Source organism: Aphanomyces astaci, assembly GCF_000520075.1.
Source record: "Aphanomyces astaci strain APO3 unplaced genomic scaffold supercont1.1, whole genome shotgun sequence".
NCBI classification, from domain to species: Eukaryota; Oomycota; class Saprolegniomycetes; order Saprolegniales; family Verrucalvaceae; genus Aphanomyces; species Aphanomyces astaci.
The window spans coordinates 945,012-967,502 of NW_009798264.1; the positions used below are offsets into that span (position 1 = coordinate 945,012).

Below are 22,491 nucleotides of genomic sequence, written 5' to 3' on the forward strand. Positions count from 1 at the left end.
TTTCTTTTCTCTGAAAACACACTGCAAATGCTGTACTTAGTATCCTCAGACCACCTCACCTCTTACTAGGTGAGCTGGTCTGAGGATACTAAGTCTTATACTACGTAGTATAAAACAGCATAGGTTAACTGCGTCGCCAGTGGTTAGCTATCGCTACCGGTGGCGACGCAGTTGACCCTTGGGATTGGCACAGCTCTCGAAAATAAACAGTAGTACTTTTCAATCGAGGAATTATTCACTGTAGTACGTTCGAATGAATGACGTTTTAAAGGATATTGAAGGCCATGACTAGGGTTGGTAGTAGCCACATACATTTATCAAATGAAAGCGCACTTGAAGCTGTGCATGTTTTAGTAATACTAGGTGCATTGTGGCGATTTGATTGGCGATTCGTCGATCTTGAATCACGTTAAACTTGCATACACGGTTTTATTCATTTCGCATCATTCATTCAGCCTTTGGACAAATTCACCGAGGCGATGAGTGACAAGGACTTCGTCGCGGACAGCCCCTATCGCGTCGGCGACCTGTACTGGAAGAAGGACAACGAAGCGTCAGATGACTGGGGGCTGGTCAAGCTCACGAGCGCCGACGTCGAAGCGTGCGTCGGCATGGTTGCCCTCATTGAAGAACGCACTGGAAGCCGCCTGCCAAATCAAACGGAGCCCGTGCAACTCCACGCGGCAACGCTGTGCCCAGCCAACCCATTGTTCACGTACGATCTATCTCGACTGCTCACGATCAACTCTGTCGTAGAACTTGTGCGGACATGACGTCGCTGCGCTACCTCCACGAAGCTGCCCTGCTGAAAAACCTGTACGACCGATGGATCGCATCGGATCGACAGCCATACACGTCCATGTCGAACGTGTTGATCGCCGTGAATCCGCTGCGGTACCTCAAAAAGGTGGAGAAAGCAGTGTTCGTGTCGCAGTCCCTGGACAAGTCGCCACCGCATCCGTACAACGTCGCCGAGGTGAACCATCATCCACAGCATACTTGAAACCTCCCCGTGTTGACTTCGCTCGTAGAACGCGTATCGCCAGCTCCGCACCGTGAAACAAAACCAATCGATCATCATCAGCGGCGAAAGCGGCTCGGGCAAGACGGAAACGTCTAAGATCATCTTGGATTTCTTGACGGAGCGGTCCCAGTTCACCGGTGGCCGCGCGTTGCTGTCGTCCACACTACGGACATCTCGATCCAACCAGGATGACGAAGACTACGACGACGAAGAAGGCCGACCGCACCCGGGCTTGGCGCACAGTCTAGGCGACCGGCTCATGAAGACCATTCCAATCTTGGAGTCGTTCGGAAATGCCAAAACCCATCGCAACCACAACTCGAGCCGGTTTGGCAAGTACATGCGGCTGCAGTTCTCCCCAGATGTCGACCTATCGAGCACGGCGCTGCACTTGACGGGCGCGTCCATCGACACGTACTTGCTTGAGACGTCTCGGGTCGTGCATCCCCCCACGGGCGAGCGCAACTTTCACGTGTTTTACGAGCTGCTTCGAAGCGGCGACGCCAAACTGTTGAATGATTTGAAGCTCATTCCAAACCCATATATGCCCAAGGACCCGCGCCTGTCCAACTGCGACGCGTGGCTCGACATGTACCACTACCTGAACCGATCCGGGTGCACACACAGCGAGTTCTTGAACGACCGCGCGAACTTTCAAAAGTTAAAAGACGCGCTCGTGTTTGCCGGGATTGACGCCGTGCAATTGCTCCAGATTGTGGCAGGCGTGCTCCATTTAGGCAACGTAACATTCCATGAAGAAGACACGGCCGAAGGCTTGACAGCGGCGATCCATCGGGAAGGCGACGCTCCCAACGCATCCATCGACGTCGTGGCCGACTTGCTCGGCATAAAAGCCGACGACTTGATCGATGCCCTGCTCAAGAAGAAGATTGAGCGGACAAAAGGGTCATTCCAACGACGGGGGTCAGTGTACTTTGTAGGAAAAACCAAGCAACAAGCAGCGTATTCGCGGGACACGGTGGCCAAGATGATCTACAACCAGGTATAAAAAGAGTCATACAAAGTCTTGGGTTGCGTCCTCATGACGAAGGACTGCCAGGTATTTTTAAATTCATTTTATATTGAATTAATTTATTATTCTTAAAATAATAATAAATTAATTCAATATAAAATGAATTTAATTTTTTCATTGTCGTGCCTTTGCACCAGGGAATTCAATGTGAAGAATTTATTGAAGTATTCAAATTTTATATTTGCATGCAACATGAAATTTGAAGAATTTATTTTACATATTCGAATTGTATACTATCCTTGATTGAAGAGAATTTATTTTTAAATATTCGAATTGTATACTACGTAGTAGTAGTTGAGAAGGTTATTTGCAAGCAATTAAAAAAATTGAAGACTATATTTCTCAATATTCGAACTGTAGTATGATTGAGATGATTGTATGTTGAATTAATTGTATACTTATAGTCGCGTTTTTTATATATATATATATATTTCATGGTGCAAATGCACGACATTTACGCTAGGTATTTTCGGCACTGATGGTGCAATGTGCCGATATCTTGGAGTACAACGCTGCCCTCCAAGACGAGCTAGCGTACATTGGCGTGCTCGACATCTTTGGGTTTGAAGACTTTCACCCGAAAAATCAAAACTCGTTTGAGCAGCTGCTCATTAACTATGCCAACGAAGCACTCCAGAGCATGTTCAACCTGTGCATTCTCAAAGCCGAGCAGGAACTGTACCAAGCCGAAAACATCTGGGCCCCGCAGAACGCCTCCCTCTTGTTCCCATTTGCGCCACGTCCCGTAGATGGCCTCGATGGAGCCTTCAATATAGCACACGCGTACGCACATATTATCTATAGTTTATAGGGACAACAACCCACCCATGTGTGTATTGTTTATATTTTTTAATATTGTGTGCATTTCACCTAAATTTGGACGTGTGAGTCATTTCGCCAAATTATTCGAATGCATTGGTCTAATATTTAAACTTGTACAAGCTATCCTATTTATACAAAGATTAGGATATATGTGGTTTGGCCAAATGCGGAGAGGTCAAACGTTTGGATTGGTAGTAACTCAACCGAACGTGATTTGATTGGCTTGGGCGGTTCTTTAATCCTTATTCTCTCAGGACATTTGATTCTACTGAGGGCTCGGCTGGTGTTTCGAACCGATTGGACAATATATATATATATATATATATATGGGACTGATACTAGTGTCGTTCGTTGTCTGTAGTCCCAATGACAAGACCATCACATACGACGACAACCGACAGTGTTTAACACTAATTGCCGACCGCCGCGACGGCATCCTATCGATTCTGAATATGGCCGGTCGATTGGTTGGCCAGTCGGATCGAAAATTCAACGAGAAGCTTCATGTGGCGTTTAAAAAGCATCCCTGGTAGATCTATCTACCTATATATATATTTATGTAAATATTGTTAAATATATATATTGTTAGATATATATATATATATATATATCGAACAATCCAACGATTGTGTGGTGTAGCTTTGTGGTGCCACATCCACGCGATGCCCCGTACATGTTTTGCATCAAACACTACGCCGGTGTCGTGCGCTACCACATTGACGGGTTCATCGACAAGAACAACAACGTGGCGTCGCCTCAGTTCCACGAGCTGATTGCGGGCTCGACGCGGTCGCTGCTCAACATGTCATGCATGTCCAAGACGCCCCCTGGCAGCGTCTCGGAGATGTTTACCCACCAGATGAAAGGCCTGGTCGTGGAATTGGACTCAACTCGGAGCAACTTTATCCGGTGCATCAAGCCGAATGCGGCCATGGACGCTCGGGTGTTTGATCGCCGCAGCGTCCTCGACCAACTCCGCTGCTCGGGGACGATCCAGGCGTGTAAAGTGCTCCAAGTGGGTCTTCCCACAAGGGTCTCGTACGAGGAGCTCGTGTTCATTTACTCCGACTTGTTGGGCGCATCGTTCATGGAGAGATTCCACGGCCGCGATCGGCTGTTTACGCAGGCGCTGTGCCACGTCCTGGACTTCCCGTCCGATGCGTTTCGGCTAGGGGACACGCGGCTGTTCTTCAAGACAGGTTCGTATCACGACGTCCCCCCCTAATTATAGTGTTGCAGTAGCCCTTTGGCCACCACCCGTATGGTCCTTTTACCAAAATTTGGACTTATGTGATGAATCGCCAAATCTATCGATTCTTTGTACTGAGTTGGTATCACACTAACTAATTGAAGTCATACACTAATTTGACGTTGATGATGGTTTCCTGCAATCTGATTGGCCAAATCTTTTTGCCGATTCTTGTGTACATTTGGTTGATTCATTCTCCATGTCGCTCAAGTTTAGAATATAAACACAAACATGCTGCATTGCAACTCGATAGTTGTTGGGATATCAAGCCTATTATAAAGCAGAAGGGGACTCTGATACGTTTTGGACTGACTAGGGAAAATTCACTTGCTGGACACGGTGCTAGCAGTTACAACCCCCTGTCCCCCCGCGACCCTCCAAGCCCGATTAATTTCATATTTGGCCAAATCGCGGTGGATCTCGGCCGTGACCAAGACAGTCGTGCTGCGGGCATGCGACGAACTCTTCTGGAGCTGCCGCCAAGGCCGGTGTGTGGTCGTGCTGCAGTGCTGGTTCCGCCAACATCTGGCTAAACGTGTCGTCGCCAAGCGTCGAACGACCGTCCGTCTCTCCCGCAAGTGGAACCTCCTGCTGCAAAAAACTCAAGTGCGCGCGGCGTTCGACCGAAGCGTCCAGGACAAACTCGAGTTGCTAAGCGTGTTGCTGCGCCACCAGACCCTCCCGCCCCACGCCAAGTGGCTCTTGACGTGGCTCGGCCCCATGCAGCGTGCCATGTACGTGCGGAAGCTCGGCCGCGCGGCTTGCATGGCGTATCTGGCCAAGCGTGCGTTTATGGCGTTGCTGGATAAAGTTCGTCGCGAACGAGCGGCGGTGCGGCTGCAAACCCAGGTAACAAAGCCATATAATTGTCTTTTACCCAAAATCATTTGGTTGACTTTTGTGCTGATTCTTTGCCAAACCTATCGATTGATGCTTTGTCCTGTGACTGTGAAGAGATCGTGCAGTTTCACACTAATTTCAGTCACACACTAATTCGATGAATTGAATATATTGGTCAAAGAGTGGATTTGATTGGCCACTTGATTCTTGATCGGGATTTTGATTGGTCGATCATCGATTGTGCACCCCAATCGACATTACACCTGAATACAGTGTGAAGTGCTGGTTATTGAAGTGATGGGTTCGGTGGTAGTTTCGACGGGTGTTGGCCGTGTCACGTTTCCAAAACTTGGTCAACCGGCATCGCGCGTTGGCGCGCTGGAGTCGCATCCGTTTGGCCATGAAAGTAAACATGTGCGTGCTGGCCATGTATCGTCGGGCGCATGTGATAGGGTTGGAGCGCGATGTCGCGCGGCTGACGCTCGAAGCTAACGAGTTTGATCTTGTCAAGGCATGTCTTGTTGAAAAAGTGACTTCGCTCGAATCGTTGGTGTCGTCGTGGCCGCTCAAACAAGCTGCGTTCGACGTAACTTGCTCCGACTTTGCCATGCAAGTGACCGCGCTGACGTCGGAAGTGGCGGCAAAAGACGCGGAAGTGATCGACATGGGCCGTCGCTTCGAGATCGTGCAAGCTCAACTGGACAGGTCCGTGGATGCACAACACGAGCTAGACAAACATGTCCACCGATTGCAAGATGAAAACACGACATGGATGCAGCGTTCGACGGCGTTGGAGCTGCAGGTGGCTGATCTCAACAACATGCTGGCGCTGTCCAAGGCTCGCTATGCGACGCTCGTGGTGGAAACCGACGCCCGAAGGGACTCATTTGCCACGCAAGTGGACGCCGTTGAAACCAAAATGAACGATATCAAGCACGACGTGCGCTTGAAGGCGGCGCAAATTTCAGTACGTTTTTCATCTCAAACCATGAGGAGGTTGGTTCGAGACGGGGTTATGGATGTAGGAACTGGAAGAGTACAACGCAGAGCTCAAACACGAACACGAATCCGTGGTGACTCAATTGGAGGACTTGGAGCAGCTGCACGAGCGAGAGATGGCCACGCAAAGGCGGCAGGTGACGGCACTGACGTCGGACGTGGACGAGTTGCGGCTGCGCCTGGCCGCCGCGACCGAAGAAATCGAGCGCAGGATCATGGGTGCCGTGGTACGCCTCATGTGCTGTTTGTTCTCGACGATGGATGATGATAGTTATGACGGATTCATATATATATATATATATGGTGTTTAGGAGCTAGACACGATTCGACATGGGCTTGAAGAGGACATATCCACACTTGCAGACCAACGGAATGCTATGGCAAATGTGAATGCAGCTTTGAACGGAGATGTGACGCGTCTGAAAGCGTGCGTGGCAAGTGCCCAAAATGACATTGCATCCTTCGAACGAAAGCACAAGCAGTTGCAATTGGACCTGGACGACGCTACCGCCACCATCGACTACCAGTCGATCCAACTTGCAGTAATATGAAAACTACACTCCATGTCTTACAATTATATATATTCACTGACGATGGGGAGTAGGAAGTTGAAGGTATCAAGGCCCAATACAAAGCCAAAGACGCGGAACTCAAGGCTCAAAGTGACTTGCAAGTGGCCAGCTTGACGACCCACCTACACCAAGTGCAAGCACAACTGTCGCAAGCGTTGGCAGCGGTGGCGCTCCACGAGAAGTCCGCCTTGGTAAGGGACTTCGCCGATCGAACAAGACGAAACCTCAGGTTGGATGTGTATAGGAGTTCGAACGCTTCAAGGAGCAGTCGGCCGTGGACCATATCACGCTGAAACAAAACGTGATCAACATGACAAACTACGTGGGTGACTGCAAGCGCAAAGAGGTGGCGCTGGACGCTGCTTTGACTGACCGCGACGCCCAAATCCAAGAGCTGACTCGGCAGCATCAACTTGACGAGCTGCGTGTTAAGGAATTGATGGGGGCGTTGGAAACGACTCAGCATGCGCTCAAAACGAAAGCCGCCGCCGTCGAGGTTGGTCATAACTTTGTGATATATTGTCATCATGAACATCCTGCGGTGACGTAGGAGCTGGAAGAGTTGCGGCGCCAACTTATGCAAGTGCATACTTCCCTCACGGAAGAACTAAATGCGATCAAGCACGACCAGACGATTTCAAAGCAAGTCGAGGCAGACTTGGATGGCCAGTTGGCAGAGTCGAGTCATCGGGTGGTTGAGCTATGCGCGCAGCTCCAGCATATGCAACTTCGATTCGACCAAGTGCAAGATCACATTGCCGTCAAGGACGTAGTCGTGTTGGTATTGTTATATACATGTTCTCCTTATATGACTAAACCTGTAAATGCTATGTGTAGGCCGAAGAAACGATCAAGTTGCAACTGCAGGTGGACAACGACGTCCTAACTCAAAAAGTCGACGCGTCCAAGCTGGCGATCTCACAAGTCCGAGCCAACGAACTCGCCTTGACCAGTCAGCTCAGCGCCCAAACCATTGAAATGCAAGCGCTGGCCTGTCGGCTGGAGACCTCCGAAGCGGCCTGTAAGGACGCCACGTGGCAAATTGAATTCCTGCAATCCAAGATCGACGTACGATGTCCATATGTCGACGACACCCGTGGCTTACACAAGTGCATAGGACGCTCAAGCGACGGCGGCGGCGTTGGCCGAGACGAAAGCGCAGCTTCAAGCCCGTGTCGTTGTATTCGAGAAAGCAAACCCGCCAGAGTCGACTGAGCCGAGTTCTGTCGACACCCCATGGATTTCAAACTCGCACGACCACATCACGACGTTAACGGCAGAGCTATTAACTATCCAGCACCAGCTCAGTCAAGCCAAGAACCAAGCGGACACGACGACAGCAAATGCTCCCGTAACACGACAAGGCGACGAAACGATGATGTATTTACAATGTGTTTCTTATAGGAACTGGAAGCACTCCAACACCAAATGACGCTCAATACGTTGACACTCACAGAGAAGATGGCAACGTTGGTCCAAGCATCAGGAGAGGCCAAACAGCGACAGACGCAGCTCGAAGCGCAAGTGGCCGACGGGTTGCGCCAGGTGCAAGTACTCACAAGTCAACTCGAACACGCCCACGACAAGTGGCGCCAAGCTGAAAACCAACTGGCAGCTACACTGGCAAACGTACGTATATGAAGATATCTATTGAAATGCTAACACCTACTACTACTGGTCAGGAACGCAACGCCCCGGCCAGCGACGTGAGTGACCAGTTCCCACGTTCACCGTCACAGGTTCACTTGGAAGGACAGTCGTCGTCGGTGGTTCCGCTCATATCCGACTTGGAGGTGGCGCATGCAGAGGTCGCACCATCCAACGACTTGATTGCCTCCACGCAGCAACGCGAAGACGAGCTAGACGGCCGACTCGCCGCCTGCACGGACCATGTTTATGCCCAGGAAGCCCATCTATCCCATCCAATGGCCACATTTGACACTGCAGAAACAAGCAAGCCGACCGCGGACGCCAAGGACGAGCAGTTGTCGGTATGCAACCGCAATATATGGCTGACGTGGAATCTCAACGACAATGATATGTAGGACCTGGCGAAATCACGAACCATTCCCAACGAAGAGCAATCCACGTTCAACTTGGACGATCAATCGGAGGTGGAGGAATCTCCATTGACGTCCACGACGGTCGTGACCATCGCATCCCCCAGGGGGGTTCAAACAAATACAGGGTTTCGTACGACCGACGCATCAGTATCGCAGATCGCTCGACACAAGCAGGTCCAAGTCAACTTGAACAAGGAGAATCGAGTGGCGGCCTTGGAAGCCCGGCTCAAGGTGCTGGAACTGCAACATGAGCTCAACCAAACCGAGACCTCCCGCGCCCACGAGTGCATTGTACGAATCGTACTTTGCACATGTCTACCGTTGTTGATGCAAATGTATATTCGTTGTAGGCGAATTTGAAATCCACGATTGAGGACAAGGACCATATCATTGTCGAGCTACGAAGTCGACTCGCCATGGACGAACTGAATGACGGCGGGCAGGTCGCCGTGGGGACGCAGGGAGGAGAGGCCGAGTCCCCAACGTCCATGTTTGCTCGCCCCACTAGTGGCGAACATTTTCACGCAGCGTGTTATCAACTGGAAATGGAAGCCAGGCGACAGCAGCAACTCAATCGGAGGCTGCGCAAAGTAGTGCTGCAAACTCGCTGGTAAAGCGGCCAATTGTAATACATGGGCCATGAATGATACATGGACTTAGGGGCGGAGTGCCCGCATTCGAACCGGACGAGCTTCGTATCAGTCAAGCGTTTACCAGCTTCGACGTCTTTGGCAGCAACGACTTGGAGTTTACGACTGTTGCTTGAGGTCATGAAAGTGTAAATCACAGTGGAAAGAGGATCTAGCTACACGTATATAAGTACACAGTTTGGAATCGATTGTATGTTGTATTGTGCTTAAGCGCAGAGAACGGGCTGTCATGTATGAACGTGATGACTACAGTACTGCAGTAACAGAGTTGGTACTCGTCAGAGTTTTGCTAGTTCTGTCTCCGACTCATGTAGCAGTGACCATTATTGAGGGCACTTGCCTCAGCACGAGCCTATCAATTTACCCATCCATATACGGTACTAGTAAACAACATGTGAATGATCAGCTGACATGCTCCCGTACACTGTATGCCATGCAAGTCCATCAAACTTTGCATTCGTACGATTGTGATCTCATCTTGCGACATACTTGCTCCACAGTGGGGGTATCTTTCGTAGTACAAGAGAAGGGGGACATCCCACTTTCCATTCAACGTACTTTGGTATGAATGTTGCGATCAAGCACACACACACACAGGACGGCCGGCGTGCCGTCGATCGGTCATGTGCCATGACGGATGTACAGTATCATAACCTTGTATGAGTGCAGAAGTGAGGCAGGATCTCGAATGCCATTGGCTGGTGCGTTGATCTTGAGCCAATCAGAATTGGCCTTGAGAAAGTGCGTTAAGTGCGGTTGTTTTCAACCTGAGGGGGCAAATCACTTTGAGATTTTTATCCTTTCGGTGGAGATGAGTACTGCCGTGACGACGACAACCTTTGTGGCTGGGGACCTGTACTGGAAGAAGGCGGGTGACACGGAATGGGTGCTAGGCCGATTGACTGACGTGGAGGAGGATACGGCGTCGTTTGAACTTGTGGACGAAGCTACGGGCGATGCCCTTCCGAACGAAGCGGAATGCGTGCACTTGAACAGCGAGACCCTTGTGCCCGCGAATCCATTGTTTGCGTACGTTTTTCGACGACATATACACGTGTCCATGACAGAAACCATAGGACGTATCCTGATATGACGTCGTTGCGCCACATGAACGAACCATCCCTCGTGAAGAACATCTACGATCGATGGAGCAATGCCGACTGCCAGCCGTACACACGAGTGTCCAACATCTTGATTGCCGTGAACCCGTTGCGGCGCTTGGGGACGGTTGAAAAGCTTCCGTTCGTGCAGCAATCCCTGGACAAATGTCCTCCGCATCCGTACCACATTGCAGAAGTACGTGCATGGATATCGCGTTCCTGCATGTTCGTCACCATGCTCTAGAATGCGTATCGTCAAATGCGATCCGTGAAACAAAACCAATCGATCGTCATTAGCGGGGAAAGCGGATCCGGCAAGACGGAAACGTCCAAGATCATCTTGAACTACTTGACCGACCGGAGCCTCACGAGCCGCCACGAGCTCGACACGCCGCGTGGACCGTCAAACCAATACGATGAAATGAGTCGCATCAGCATGACCAACACCAATACCACCACCAACAACAACCAAGACGTCGACCACGCGCTCGGCGACCGGCTCATGGAGTCGATTCCGATCTTGGAATCGTTTGGGAACGCCAAAACCCACCGCAACCACAACTCGAGCCGGTTTGGCAAGTACATGCGGCTGCAGTTTACGAAAACGCCGACGGACTTGCACTTGTCGGGCGCATCTATTGACACGTACTTGCTTGAGACGTCGCGGCTGGTGCAAACTCCTCCAGGGGAGCGCAACTTTCACGTGTTTTACGAGCTGCTTCGCTCTGGAGATGCCCAACTGTTGAACGATCTCAAGCTTGTGCCGAATCCGTACGCAGCAACATCGGCAGCATCCTCCTTCTCCATCAACAACAACAACGACAAGGACAAGGACGACGACGACACGCCGCCCATCGAACACTGGATCAACGAGTACCAGTACTTGAGCCGATCAGGGTGCTCGAGCGACGTCTCGCACGACACAGCCAACTTTAACAAACTCGTGGATGCGTTGGAGTATGTCGGTATCAACTCGGATGAGCTGTTCCGTGTCGTGTCTGGCTTGCTGCACTTGGGCAACGTCACGTTCGAAGAAGAGGACACGATCGAAGGCACGACTGCCACCGTCAACCAGAACGACCCCGCGCAGACCGGACCGTTGGAAGTGGCCGCGGACCTCCTCGGCATGGACCCCGACACGCTCCTGGATGCGATTCTCAAGAAGAAAATTAGCCGCATGGCCAACGAAGGGACGACGTTCCATGACCCTCAAGGCGGACGTCCGGGGCTGCAGCGCGCGGCGTCCGTGTTCTTCTTGAAAAAGGACACGCGGCAAGCCAGCTACTCGCGAGATACGATCGCCAAAACCATTTACGACCAGGTTCGTCATGTTACCTCTTGGTTGGATATGTATATATATAAATATGTACCACTGTATGTTATATACTCTTTAAAGCACGTAACTTTTAGAGGGATATTTTTTATATATTAATACGATATATATATATATATGTCTATGTAGGTACGTATCACCTCTGTATATTATACTCTTTAACGCACGTAACTATTTGTATGGATATTTTGATATTTTTTTATACATGAATATGATAGTTATGTCAATATGATAGTTTATTTCAATACACAGTTATGTACATTTTAAGTCAAAGGAATCATCCATGTATATATATATATATAATACTACACCAAGAACATTTATATATGTATGGATTCCTTCGACGTATTATTATATTTTTTTTAGAAACTCGTACATCTTTCGTGTTGATATATATATATTGAGAGCGTTGGTGTGTAGGTGTTTGGGTACCTCATGGGCCAATGCGCAGCTGCGCTCGAGTTCAATTTTGACAAAAAGGACGAGTTGCCGTACATTGGCGTGCTCGACATCTTTGGGTTTGAGGACTTTGAGCCCCAGAATCGCAACTCGCTGGAGCAGCTCATGATCAACTACGCGAATGAAACGCTGCAAAACATGTTCAATCAGTGCATTCTCAAGAACGAGCTGGAGCTGTACCATCTGGAAAACATCTTTGCGCCTCAGAACGCGGCGCTGCGGTTCCCCATCTTCCGCCCCGACTTGATCGACCACTCCAACGACTCAGGCATCAAATCCAAGCATCTTGTGGTGCAGTACGACGACAACAAGGACTGCATGGCGCTGATTGCCGCCAAGAACGAAGGCATGTTCTCAATCATCGACACTGTCGGCAAGTTGGCAGGTCCGTCGGATCGTAAACTCAACGAGACGTTTCGCAAACTGTATTCGCAGCATCCTTGGTACAAGACTATATATATATATATATATTATATGATGACGGAAATATATTGTTGATGATAGCTTTATCGAACCGCATCCCCGCGACGCCAAACATACATTTATCATCAAGCACTTTGCTGGGACCGTACGGTATCACATATCGTCATTCCTGGACAAGAACAACAACGTCGCGTCCACACAATTCGACGAACTTGTGCAAAGCTCGTCGCTCGCGCTGTTAAAGACGCCGCTTCTGCGACAAGTGGAGCCAACCAGTCGTCGTCGAGGCGGCGTCCACGCGCACAAGGCGCCTGCTGGCAGCGTGACCCATACATTTGCCACGCAGATGAAAGGCCTGGCCGTGGAATTGGACTCGACGCGAAGCAACTTTATCCGGTGCATCAAGCCGAATCCAGCCATGGACGCTCGGGTGTTTGATCGTGAGAGCGTCGTGCACCAACTGCGGTGCTCCGGCACGGTCCAGGCGTGCCAAGTGCTCCAAGTGGGTCTTCCCACAAGGGTCTCGTACGAAGAGCTCATCGACACGTACATCCACCTGCTCGGGATGGACTTTATGGTGCAATTCCACGAACATGGGCGGACGTTTGCGCGTGCGTTGTGCTTTGTGCTCGAGTTTCCCACAGACGACTACCGGCTAGGAGACACCAAGCTCTTCTTCAAGACGGGCAAAATCCACTTGCTTGACACGGTGCTAAACGTCACGCCCAAGTGGGACGCCGAGGAGCTCGAGACTCGCCTCGTCCAGTACACCGTCAAACGGCGGTGGATTTCCGCCGTGACCAAAGTGGTGGTCCTGCGCTTGTTTCGCAAGATTTACGTGCGCGTGCAGCTGTCCCGGCGCGCGCTCGTGCTACAGTGCTGGTTTCGCCAAGTCATTGCAACCAACTTGGTCAAGAAGTTGCGCACGCAGACCCGCGTGGCCAGCGCGTGGAATGCTTTGTGTTCGAAAGTGTGGGTGCAACAAGCATTTGGAGGCAGCGTGGACGACAAGCTCTTGTTGCTGCAGGCGCTGCTGCGAAAGAACGCCGACGTGGTGTTATCCAACAAGAAGAGATGGCTGCTCACGTGGCTCGGCCCCCTCGAGCGGAGCATGTACGTCAAGAAACTCGGCAAAGCAGCATGCGTGTCGTACTTGGCCAAGCAAGCATTTGTGCAGCTCTTGACCCAAGTGCGGGAAAAGCGGGCTTGTGTTAAGATTCAGTCCCAAGTACGTACGATATAATGTGTCGTCGCTCTTTGAAATATCGTTCATTATCACCACGTACATATAAACTATTATTGTGATGGTCCTAGTTTCGCCGGGTACTAGCCACAAAAGAGTATGCTGGCTTGCGGCGGCAGCAGAAGACCGACGAGCGCTGGAACTTGGTGCGCAATTGGGTCAAGGGGCGCTTTTGCTTTGTTGCGTTGTTCCGACGGGCGCATCTCGCCCGCCTCGAGCGCGACCACGTCACACTCTCAAACCACGTCGCACACGTGAACGCCCAACACGACGCGATCGCCCAGGAATTGACCACGTCCAAGGGCTTAGCGTCGTCACTTCAGGTCGAATGTGCCCAATTTGAAGCCCAACTGGCTGCATGCAAGCACACGATAGCCCGGCTAGAAGCGCAAGAAGCGCAAGCCACACTCAAGTACGAAATGACCCAGGAGCTAGTGGACGTTGAAGTGGCCAAAACATCGGTACAACAGTGTGTTTGTGCTTGATGAGTTGATAAGATGATTGGGTAGGAGCTTCAAGAGTCGGTCTGTGAGTTGACTTTGGCGAATGCCACGTTAAACACTTCGTTGCGGCAAGTGGAAAGTGCCTTGCAAGTGTCTCGTGGCCACGAACAAGCACTTCAAGTTCAGCTCCAGGACAAACATAGCCAACTCAACGACCTGTCTGCGCAACTGCACAGTTTGCACATGTCTTTTGACGCTGCCACGAACACCATCAACGACCAAACCAGCCAAATCTTGGTATTACGATGATGGAGCGATGGATCCATATATGATGGGTTGTTTCATATATGTGATAAACATGTGTGATCTAGGAATGGGAACACAAGTACTCGCAACTCGAAGCCATCCATGTGGGTCTGACTAGAGACGCCGAACGTCGGGCAGCCTGTATCGCAGATGCCGACGCCAAGAAGGAAGAACTCGAACACGTCATCACACGAGGCAACTTGCAAATTTGCGACTTGACTAGCCAGATCCATTCATTGCAGGCGCGACTCGACCATACGTCCAACCAACTCGACGATGCCACACTTCAAATCCGAGTACGTTGTCGTCTATTCCTTCACCTGCGGTTTAAAATGACATGTTTCTTGTTTCAATAGGAGTTGGAATCGACCAAGACCGCTGTCCAAGATCAAGTGGCCGCGCTGTCGGATGCATTGGAAGCTTCGAAAATCGCCGCCCGCCACAGCGACAAGGTGGACGCGCTGGAAGCCAAGGTCGAATCGCTTCAAAGTCAGCTAAAGGACGCCCAAAAGCAAGACAAGGCGCTCAAGGACAAGCTGTTTTCTCTGCGGGCGGAAAAGAACAAGCCGACACCCGTCAATATGGAGCTCATCGAACTCTCGACCAAGCTGGCCAAGCGCGAAAGTCAAATTGCCCTACTGACCAGTCAACTCCAGCACGCGCAGAGCATCACCAACGACGCTGCCAGAGCCGCCGCCGACACAGCTGTACGTCCATAGTGTATGTGTACATCAAGTCTCGTTATGACTGTGTGTTGGATAGGCCCTGGAAGCCACCGTGTCGAAGCGCGACTCCAAGATCGAAACGCTCAAGACACTCCTCAAACAATCCCAAGTGAAGAAGGAAAAGCTGCTCCACGAAGCCAAGTCGTCGCAGGGGTTGGTGGAGAAGCTCATGATGGAGCATCAAGAGCGAGAACTTCGAGCGGCCTCTGAATACGCGGCCACGGTCGCGGCCTTGTCGGCGGAACTCGACCTCGTGAAAGCGCAAGCTGCAGCTGCCGTCGAACGATCTGCGACACGGGTTGAACTTGCCCCCACACATGGCACCGACGACGACGACGCTGTCACAGACGAAGAAGACGACAAGGCTCATGCAACGGCAGCGTCGTCTTCTTTTGCTTTCCAAGCTAAGACCACGGCGTCCGTTGCAGTCGTGCTAACAGCGGTCGTAGTACGTGAGTTTGTCAAGGCACGCTTTGGTTAAGCCGAGTTGCAGTCCTAGTATAATGCAACTTGAGTCTGCATCAAATAGATTGCTTTCGATATAGTGGACATGGAGTGGATACATGTAAGTGCCTAACGTTACGCCAGTTAGGTTACCAATGTTATTACTGTATCCACAGTCATTCACTATTCGTTCGTTGCTTTCGATATACTACTAGAATGCGGAGACATATATTTTGAAGTCGCTACAAACTACTATCATTTCCAAAATATGCGTCGTTTTCACATAATATCGAATCTCACTGGACCTTTCTGATTGACTGAATATATATATATATATATATATTTATAATATGTACTTGTCCGTTCTGGAAGATCCAATCGAGTTCGTTCAATATTTGATTCGCCAATTCGGTAGTAACGTCAATTCGTGATTGGATTCGGCGGCGAGATTCGACACGACAGGGTCTGGAAATTTATACCGAATCCACAATGTAATATATATATATTATAGATTATTGGCTTAACTAGTTACTCGATGCTGGAGTAAGACCCATGACCCGACCCAGCCCGCGATGCACCTCGACTTGCACCGTGTTGCCGGCAAACCTTTCTCCGTCCAGCGACAGAAAGTTGGTGTCGTCCACTTTCAATTCAAACGCTCTACAAAATCCTCGTCACATATATATCATCATCACATATATATCATCATCACATATACATCCTCGTCACATATCCATCCAAATCTGACATCAGTACACTCACTACCTTGTCTTGATCACACGGACCGACTTGAGGGCCGCGTGGGCGCCAGTTTCCAAGCCGAGGAGCACGCGGGTCATGGTCCACACAGATACAACCCCCTCGACGACCACCAAGTAGACGAACCCGTCGTTGGCTGTCGCGCCAGGCACGAGGTGCACGTCCCAGGACGGATGGCTCACGCTGCTCGACCAAAACAAGCTGAAGTTGCCGTCGATGGTTGCCCATTTCTCCGAGAAGTCGCCGCCCATGGTCGCAGGCAGCAGACTTGTGATAGGGGCGGCGGACGAAGCGTCGTTGCCGTGCATGTCCCAATACGATTGAGGCTGTGACGAGGTTTCACCTTCAGGGACCAAGTACGTCAGCCGACCTCGCCATCGCTTGAGCGACAGCATTTTGATCACTGCGGCCATGGTGAAGCGCGCCGACCCCATGAACCGATACCGCTCAGAGTCAAGGTCCACGTCAGCAATGAACGCCCACGACAAGCTTAAGAAGCTATACCGCGTGGAAGAGGCATTTCCTACAACCAAGTCATGTCAAAAATATCCTACAGAGATCCTAGTACAAATATATGTAGGTATATATATATATATATATATATATATATATATATACGTGTAGTGGCCATATCGAGGGGTTGGGGGCTGCCTTTGACAATAGCATATGCACTGTTTACAGCGCTATACTCTTCGTGGTTGATATGGAGCAAGGATTTCACCAAGCCATTTCCGCTTCCCCCAGGAATGATCTACGAAAATGCATTGTGTGATTGATATTTTATAAACACAATATATATATATATATATTCATATCTTGCGATTCATACATACCCCAATGGGAAACCGAATTGCTTGTACCCAATCTGGTCGCTTCATCAAGCCTTGCACGACTACCAAATCGATGGTTATTGTTGTGAAGGCAATAACGACGATGATGTGGTGTGGACATACCTTCCGACACCAACCCATCGCCGCCAACGCACACCACAAAAGCATATTCGGTCAAGTCTAGCGACTCGACGATGTCCGTTGCATGTGCTTCGTGCTTTGTGAGCACCTTGGTGACCACGATGTTGGCAGCTTCGAACACGGCGTGCACCTTGTGGTCGTACGTTCGTTGCGCATGCCCTAAATGTATCCACAACATGAGTTCGTTGGCATGCTGCTTCCTTCCAGCGAAAGAGTGAGTACCTGTTCCGCCCACTGGATTGATTAGCACAAGGCACGTCTAAGCAATTACGCACATCAAGAACGAGAAAGGGGAGCCACATCGTTAAGCGATGCACATGTGTATCACCTGCGCGGGGGGAGCCTTGTCCGCCATGTCGTCGATGGATGGCAACGAGGACTTGTGAAAGTGGTGAAATTTCGCAATGTATCGAATCGCGTTGGCAAACTTCCCTACGTCTTCGCTAACTGGCCCTTCAAGCACAATCGTATCAAGTTGCCGATGGCCGTGTGAGTCCTTGACGCATGTGCCGATGTGGAGGGTGGTGCTGTTCGAGCTGGCCCCGACCACATCTTGCCATGTCACATGCAGCGTCTTCTCGCCGCCTTGTTTGACGTCAAGTCCCAGCGGGTCCATCCACAGCTCGACCGTGCCACCATTGTACGTAAAGGCACTTCCCAGTGCCAGCGCTCCATCCGACGACGCGTTGCTTGCCGTCATGCTTGGTCGAATTGTAAAGTGCTGCTACTTCTGTGACACTTGAAAAATTAATTCCACTACAGTAAATATTGGACATGAATGTATTTTATTAAAACAATATCAACTATCATGTATATTCACTATGTAGAAACCTGATTTATTTTAATGTACAGACACAACTTCAACCAAATTGTCCACTACATCGAGAAATCCTTCCCCTTTCAAACAGCAACTTCGAACTTCAAAGTGCAGTTCGTGGCGTCGTTGAAACCGTCGCGACAGCGTTGACGTCGGCAGCATGCACAGCGTGTCCGCATGTCCTCCGCGCTCACACGACGAAGCTTGATGCAAAGTTCCGTGCGTAACCCCCCCCCTGGGACCGCAACCCTGGAAAATCCTCCATTGAAAACGACAACGGTGACGTACCCGCGACTGTTGGAGAAAATCCGGATAATTGGCTATTGCTACGGTGGATTATTCCAAGCAAGGAGCGATGGACGGCGGCATCGGCGAAATGTCCGCGCCGTCTTCTCCGTTGAAGGCGCATCATCGATCTCGCAAAGGTGACAAGCGAGAATCACCATCCCGTCAATCGTCCTCGGACAAGAAGAGCTCGAAAAAGCCCCATGACCTGCCCCAGATGCAGTTTATTGACTTTGACGTGATCAAAGGGTACGTTCGACAGTGCCGTATCCACCATCCATGTGTTGAACCCACAATGTATGACGTTAGCTCGGCGTTCTTCAACACCAAACCCAGCAAGTACAACAAAGAGCTGGTGCGCCAGGGGTTTTACCGCGCGATCCTGTTTCCGTTCTTTGGCCAGTACTGGAAACAAAAGGCATGCATGTCCCCCTTCCTCATCTTCGTTACCATCGAGACAGGACTCTTATCCTTTGACTCTAGGACCATTGGTTCTATGCTGGAACGACCGCAGTGTACGTCGTACATTTAGTGGCCACCGCCATGTACCTCGCAGACGTCCGAAACGAGCCAGCGCCGCTAACGTCGTTTGAAATATGGACCCCCGTGGTGCTGTTGATCTTGACAGCGTGTGGATACGGCCGCGTGTCGTCGATCGTGCTGTCCGCCGACCCCGAGGGTAGCCTGAGTTTGAACGGCCAACTGCACGGGATCAACTTGCACTCTCCGCTGTCGACACCCCTTGCCGCCGCGAGCAAAGGACGAGGTCCACCACCGCGAGATCACACGCACGCCCCCGTGGTGGAAGGGGTCAACAGTATCGATCCGTCGTTGCTCGAGTCGGAAGGGTCGTCGGGGGAGAGCGGCGACAGCGACAGCGACGGCGGGGCGTCCTCGTCCTCGGAAGACGAAGTGCCCAAGGCCCTGGACGAGCACGACGACGTCATGCCGTTTCCCCACTCGGTAGAGTCGAAACGATTTATACACCCAGTCCGTGATCGCCCAGTGTTAGCAGAACCAGCGGCGAAGGTTCAGCGAGTCATCGTTCGGAGGCGATCACATCACCCACCGCCGAGTTAAAGTGTGTGTGTGGAAAGGCAACCAACTCGTGAAAGAAGCCATGTCCATCACGGAGCTACGCAACCACATCCTTCTCAAGGTACCATCCTCAGCATATGAATACACGTAGAAGTGACTTGATTTTGCAGGTGAAATCGCAGCCGCCCCGTCATTTGTACCGGACCGTGGCGCGGTTGAGTGGGTGTCTTGTGGCGCTGGTTCCGCTCTTGTTTCGCGTGTTGCAGTACTTTCACGACCAGCACATCAACATCTACGACCCATATGTTCTTTACGAGGTATGCAAGACACCAAGCCAGCATCCATCCACTCATTCATTCATTCGTCCATCTACCCATCTTCCCTGATGATATTGATCGACCAGGCGGTGCCGTCGCTCGTGCTGAAAACGTCGCGGCTACCTCTCGCCGTCGTCGTCGCGTTTATCCAGAACCATTTGTGCCTCGAGTCGCTGCTGTCAGTGTCGTGCACGGCCGCCACATATATCATGGGCAGCGTTATCTTTTCCGCGCTCGCCGACGCAGAAGTCACCTACCACCGGCGGTTTCTGTACGCCAAGTGCTTTACGGCGCTCACGTCGTCGCGGCGATCCAAAGCGTCGCACTTGCCGCATTTCCGCCTCAAGAACGTCGTCAACATCAAGGCGTGGCTGAGTCTGCGCGGAGGGCGCTCCTGGCTCAAGCGTCAGGGCCGACAGCGGGCCGCCGACGAGATCGTGTCGACCAGCTTCCTCATCGTGCTGCTGTTTTTGGCGGTCATGGGGGTACAGGCTGTGTCGGAGACCATGCCCAATACAACATCGCACTTGTCCACGGTGCTGCACACCGAAGTAACTGTGTGGTGTTTACTCTCCAGGTATGTTTATATTGATTGTCCTTTTACCCAAAATTTGGTTGACTTTTGTGCTGAAATTAGTGTGACAACTAAACGATCTTTGAACATACAATAGTCAGGACAAAGCATCGATCGATGATAGGTTTGGCAAAGATCGTTTAGTTGTCACACTAATTTCAGTCACACACTATTTATTTGTTGAAATGGTCGAAGAGTGGATGTGATTGGCTACTTGACTCGTGTTCTGGGTTTTGATTGGTCGTATATCGATTGATTGCCGATATTTGGTGATTCTGCTCATTCGATTGAGAGCGCACCCAAACACTCCAATTTGAATATATCGACTTGACAATAACGTATCTGCAACGAAGTACGTACGTCGTTGAAATGGATATTATTATTGGAACATCGATGTGAACAAATGTTTGACTTATTTGTATTCCCCCGCGGTGAGGATTTATATATGCTTGTGTGTGATCAAGATTGGGTTTGGCACGTTGTCTATATCAAGAATAAATATAATTGTCAACATGAATGACTGACTGCGTTCGTCTATTTATTTGTATCTTTGCCCATATCGGTGAATAATCTAAATCTTGTGTGGCGATCGATGGATTGTGTCTGACTTTAATTAGTGTGTTTTTGCTGCGGTTCATGATGCTCGGGTCCAACATCAACCGCAAGTACCAAAATACGTCGCTGTTGCTCACGGAGCAAATGAACGTGTACTTGAAATTACTCGTGACGCCGGAAAAGAAAGAGAAATTGCTCATTTCGAACAACGTGCTCAAGCTCGCCAGCAAACTCCTCAAGGTACCAATCACCACCCCCTAGTATTACTAGTGACGACATTGCATGTCATTCGATGGGTGTGTTGTAGGAGCTAAACTCGCCCAACAAGATATCAGGGCTTACGATGAACCCATTGCTGTACAACGTGACTCGGGTGGTGGTCCTGTCGGCGTTTTCGTCGGCCCTGTCTGAAGTGTTTGGCTTTAAACTCAAGTTGTGGAAAATGAAAGTATAAACATTTGAACAGAACTCATTCGCATAACGTTAGTCCCTTAATGTCATTTCTGAAATGGCCAACTTCAAATGGTGCTACGACTTGTGGTCGTTGACGACACATGTCTCTCCTTTGCTTCGAGTAGTACAGCGTGCTTTCGACCCACAAAACGATATACATATACACAAAATACAGTTCAATTCCGTCCAGTATTTTATCACTGCTAAAAACTACTGCAGTACACGAGAATACAAACTTACTTTGTCCTATTCTAGGACAAAGTTCGAATCGCCTAGACCGATTTACTGTATATTAATATTGCAATGTATACAAACATAAAGACGATACATACACCAGGGCATATATATTGAATGTGACAAGTTATTTTTGCACCAGAGAATTCCTGTGTGAATCTATCTATACTCGCAAGGATGCCGAAATATATAATTTGATGGAGGTGTCCAGCGTCCGACTATTCGAATTAACGGTACTTGGTGGAAGTACTACTACTGTGGTACAGTATGTAGTCAATACGTCGTGGCGAACACGAATTATAAAAGGAGCATTACTTGACTGTGAATACGAGTACTGTACACTGTACAGTTGATTGTACAGTTGCGATTTGTCAGCATGGAGTTTCATTCACTCGTGGGCGACGAGGGGATCAGTGGTTAACATGCAATATATACACATTTTGAGAGGACTAGTCTGCTGAGGATTTGCAACAATGATGTAAGATTATGCATTCACAGTCAAGTGAGCCTCACGAAATCCATGGTATATATTTGAAGAGGTTATTAACTTCAATATACCATTTTTGGTCAGTTTTGCAATTGTTTTCAATTGTATCTCACAAGATATTAAGTTTTGGACATTCGAACTACGTTAACGTAGTTCGAGTCCAGGTTAACAGTGTAAATCGCACCGGTTATTTCGTGGATTCAGACTCTGGAATCCGTTTTTTGTGTTCGATTGACAAAAATATAAACCGGATTTCTTGTGCAAGAATCCGGC

At 49.9% G+C, this 22,491-nt stretch overlaps 4 protein-coding genes across 12 annotated transcripts; 3 read left to right on the forward strand and 1 right to left on the reverse strand.

The window, feature by feature from the left end:
* Positions 1-450: 450 nt before the first annotated feature.
* H257_00339 (hypothetical protein) lies at positions 451-9,458 on the forward strand. Of its 6 annotated transcripts, XM_009822964.1 has the most exons (20): positions 451-715; positions 757-976; positions 1,032-2,027; positions 2,521-2,840; positions 3,241-3,408; positions 3,519-4,078; positions 4,445-4,977; positions 5,282-5,935; positions 5,994-6,194; positions 6,279-6,509; positions 6,572-6,730; positions 6,784-7,035; positions 7,090-7,320; positions 7,377-7,607; positions 7,657-7,890; positions 7,944-8,168; positions 8,222-8,530; positions 8,585-8,893; positions 8,953-9,212; positions 9,263-9,458. In XM_009822964.1, the coding sequence occupies exons 1-20, from the start codon at positions 480-482 to the stop codon at positions 9,366-9,368; spliced, it is 6,435 nt and encodes a 2,144-aa protein (XP_009821266.1). In that variant the 5' UTR covers positions 451-479; the 3' UTR covers positions 9,369-9,458. The 6 variants fall into 6 exon arrangements, with proteins under 6 accessions (XP_009821266.1, XP_009821270.1, XP_009821267.1 ...); XM_009822968.1 differs by having other exon boundaries at positions 757-2,027; XM_009822965.1 differs by having other exon boundaries at positions 8,953-9,458.
* A 587-nt stretch (positions 9,459-10,045) lies between these two features.
* On the forward strand, positions 10,046-15,872 carry H257_00340 (hypothetical protein). 3 transcript variants are annotated; one of them, XM_009822970.1, is made up of 10 exons: positions 10,046-10,281; positions 10,329-10,548; positions 10,597-11,673; positions 12,106-12,587; positions 12,649-13,795; positions 13,882-14,271; positions 14,320-14,550; positions 14,625-14,855; positions 14,916-15,266; positions 15,322-15,872. In XM_009822970.1, exons 1-10 carry the CDS (start codon positions 10,064-10,066, stop codon positions 15,763-15,765), a joined length of 4,791 nt encoding a protein of 1,596 aa, XP_009821272.1. In that variant the 5' UTR covers positions 10,046-10,063; the 3' UTR covers positions 15,766-15,872. The 3 variants fall into 3 exon arrangements, with proteins under 3 accessions (XP_009821272.1, XP_009821273.1, XP_009821274.1); XM_009822971.1 differs by having other exon boundaries at positions 10,650-11,673; XM_009822972.1 differs by having other exon boundaries at positions 14,320-14,855.
* A 339-nt stretch (positions 15,873-16,211) lies between these two features.
* H257_00341 lies at positions 16,212-18,190 on the reverse strand. 2 transcript variants are annotated; one of them, XM_009822973.1, is made up of 7 exons: positions 17,787-18,190; positions 17,681-17,717; positions 17,441-17,617; positions 17,321-17,379; positions 17,106-17,238; positions 16,494-17,010; positions 16,212-16,388 (listed from the first exon to the last, which is right to left on the reverse strand). In XM_009822973.1, the coding sequence occupies exons 1-7, from the start codon at positions 18,156-18,158 to the stop codon at positions 16,253-16,255; spliced, it is 1,431 nt and encodes a 476-aa protein (XP_009821275.1). In that variant the 5' UTR covers positions 18,159-18,190; the 3' UTR covers positions 16,212-16,252. The 2 variants fall into 2 exon arrangements, with proteins under 2 accessions (XP_009821275.1, XP_009821276.1); XM_009822974.1 differs by lacking the exon at positions 16,212-16,388 and having other exon boundaries at positions 16,419-17,010.
* Positions 18,191-18,356: 166 nt separating this feature from the next.
* On the forward strand, positions 18,357-21,538 carry H257_00342 (hypothetical protein). The gene is made up of 8 exons (XM_009822975.1): positions 18,357-18,809; positions 18,870-18,978; positions 19,044-19,523; positions 19,576-19,719; positions 19,769-19,915; positions 20,002-20,492; positions 21,107-21,284; positions 21,352-21,538. The coding sequence occupies exons 1-8, from the start codon at positions 18,631-18,633 to the stop codon at positions 21,496-21,498; spliced, it is 1,875 nt and encodes a 624-aa protein (XP_009821277.1). The 5' UTR covers positions 18,357-18,630; the 3' UTR covers positions 21,499-21,538.
* The last annotated feature ends 953 nt before the right edge of the window (positions 21,539-22,491 follow it).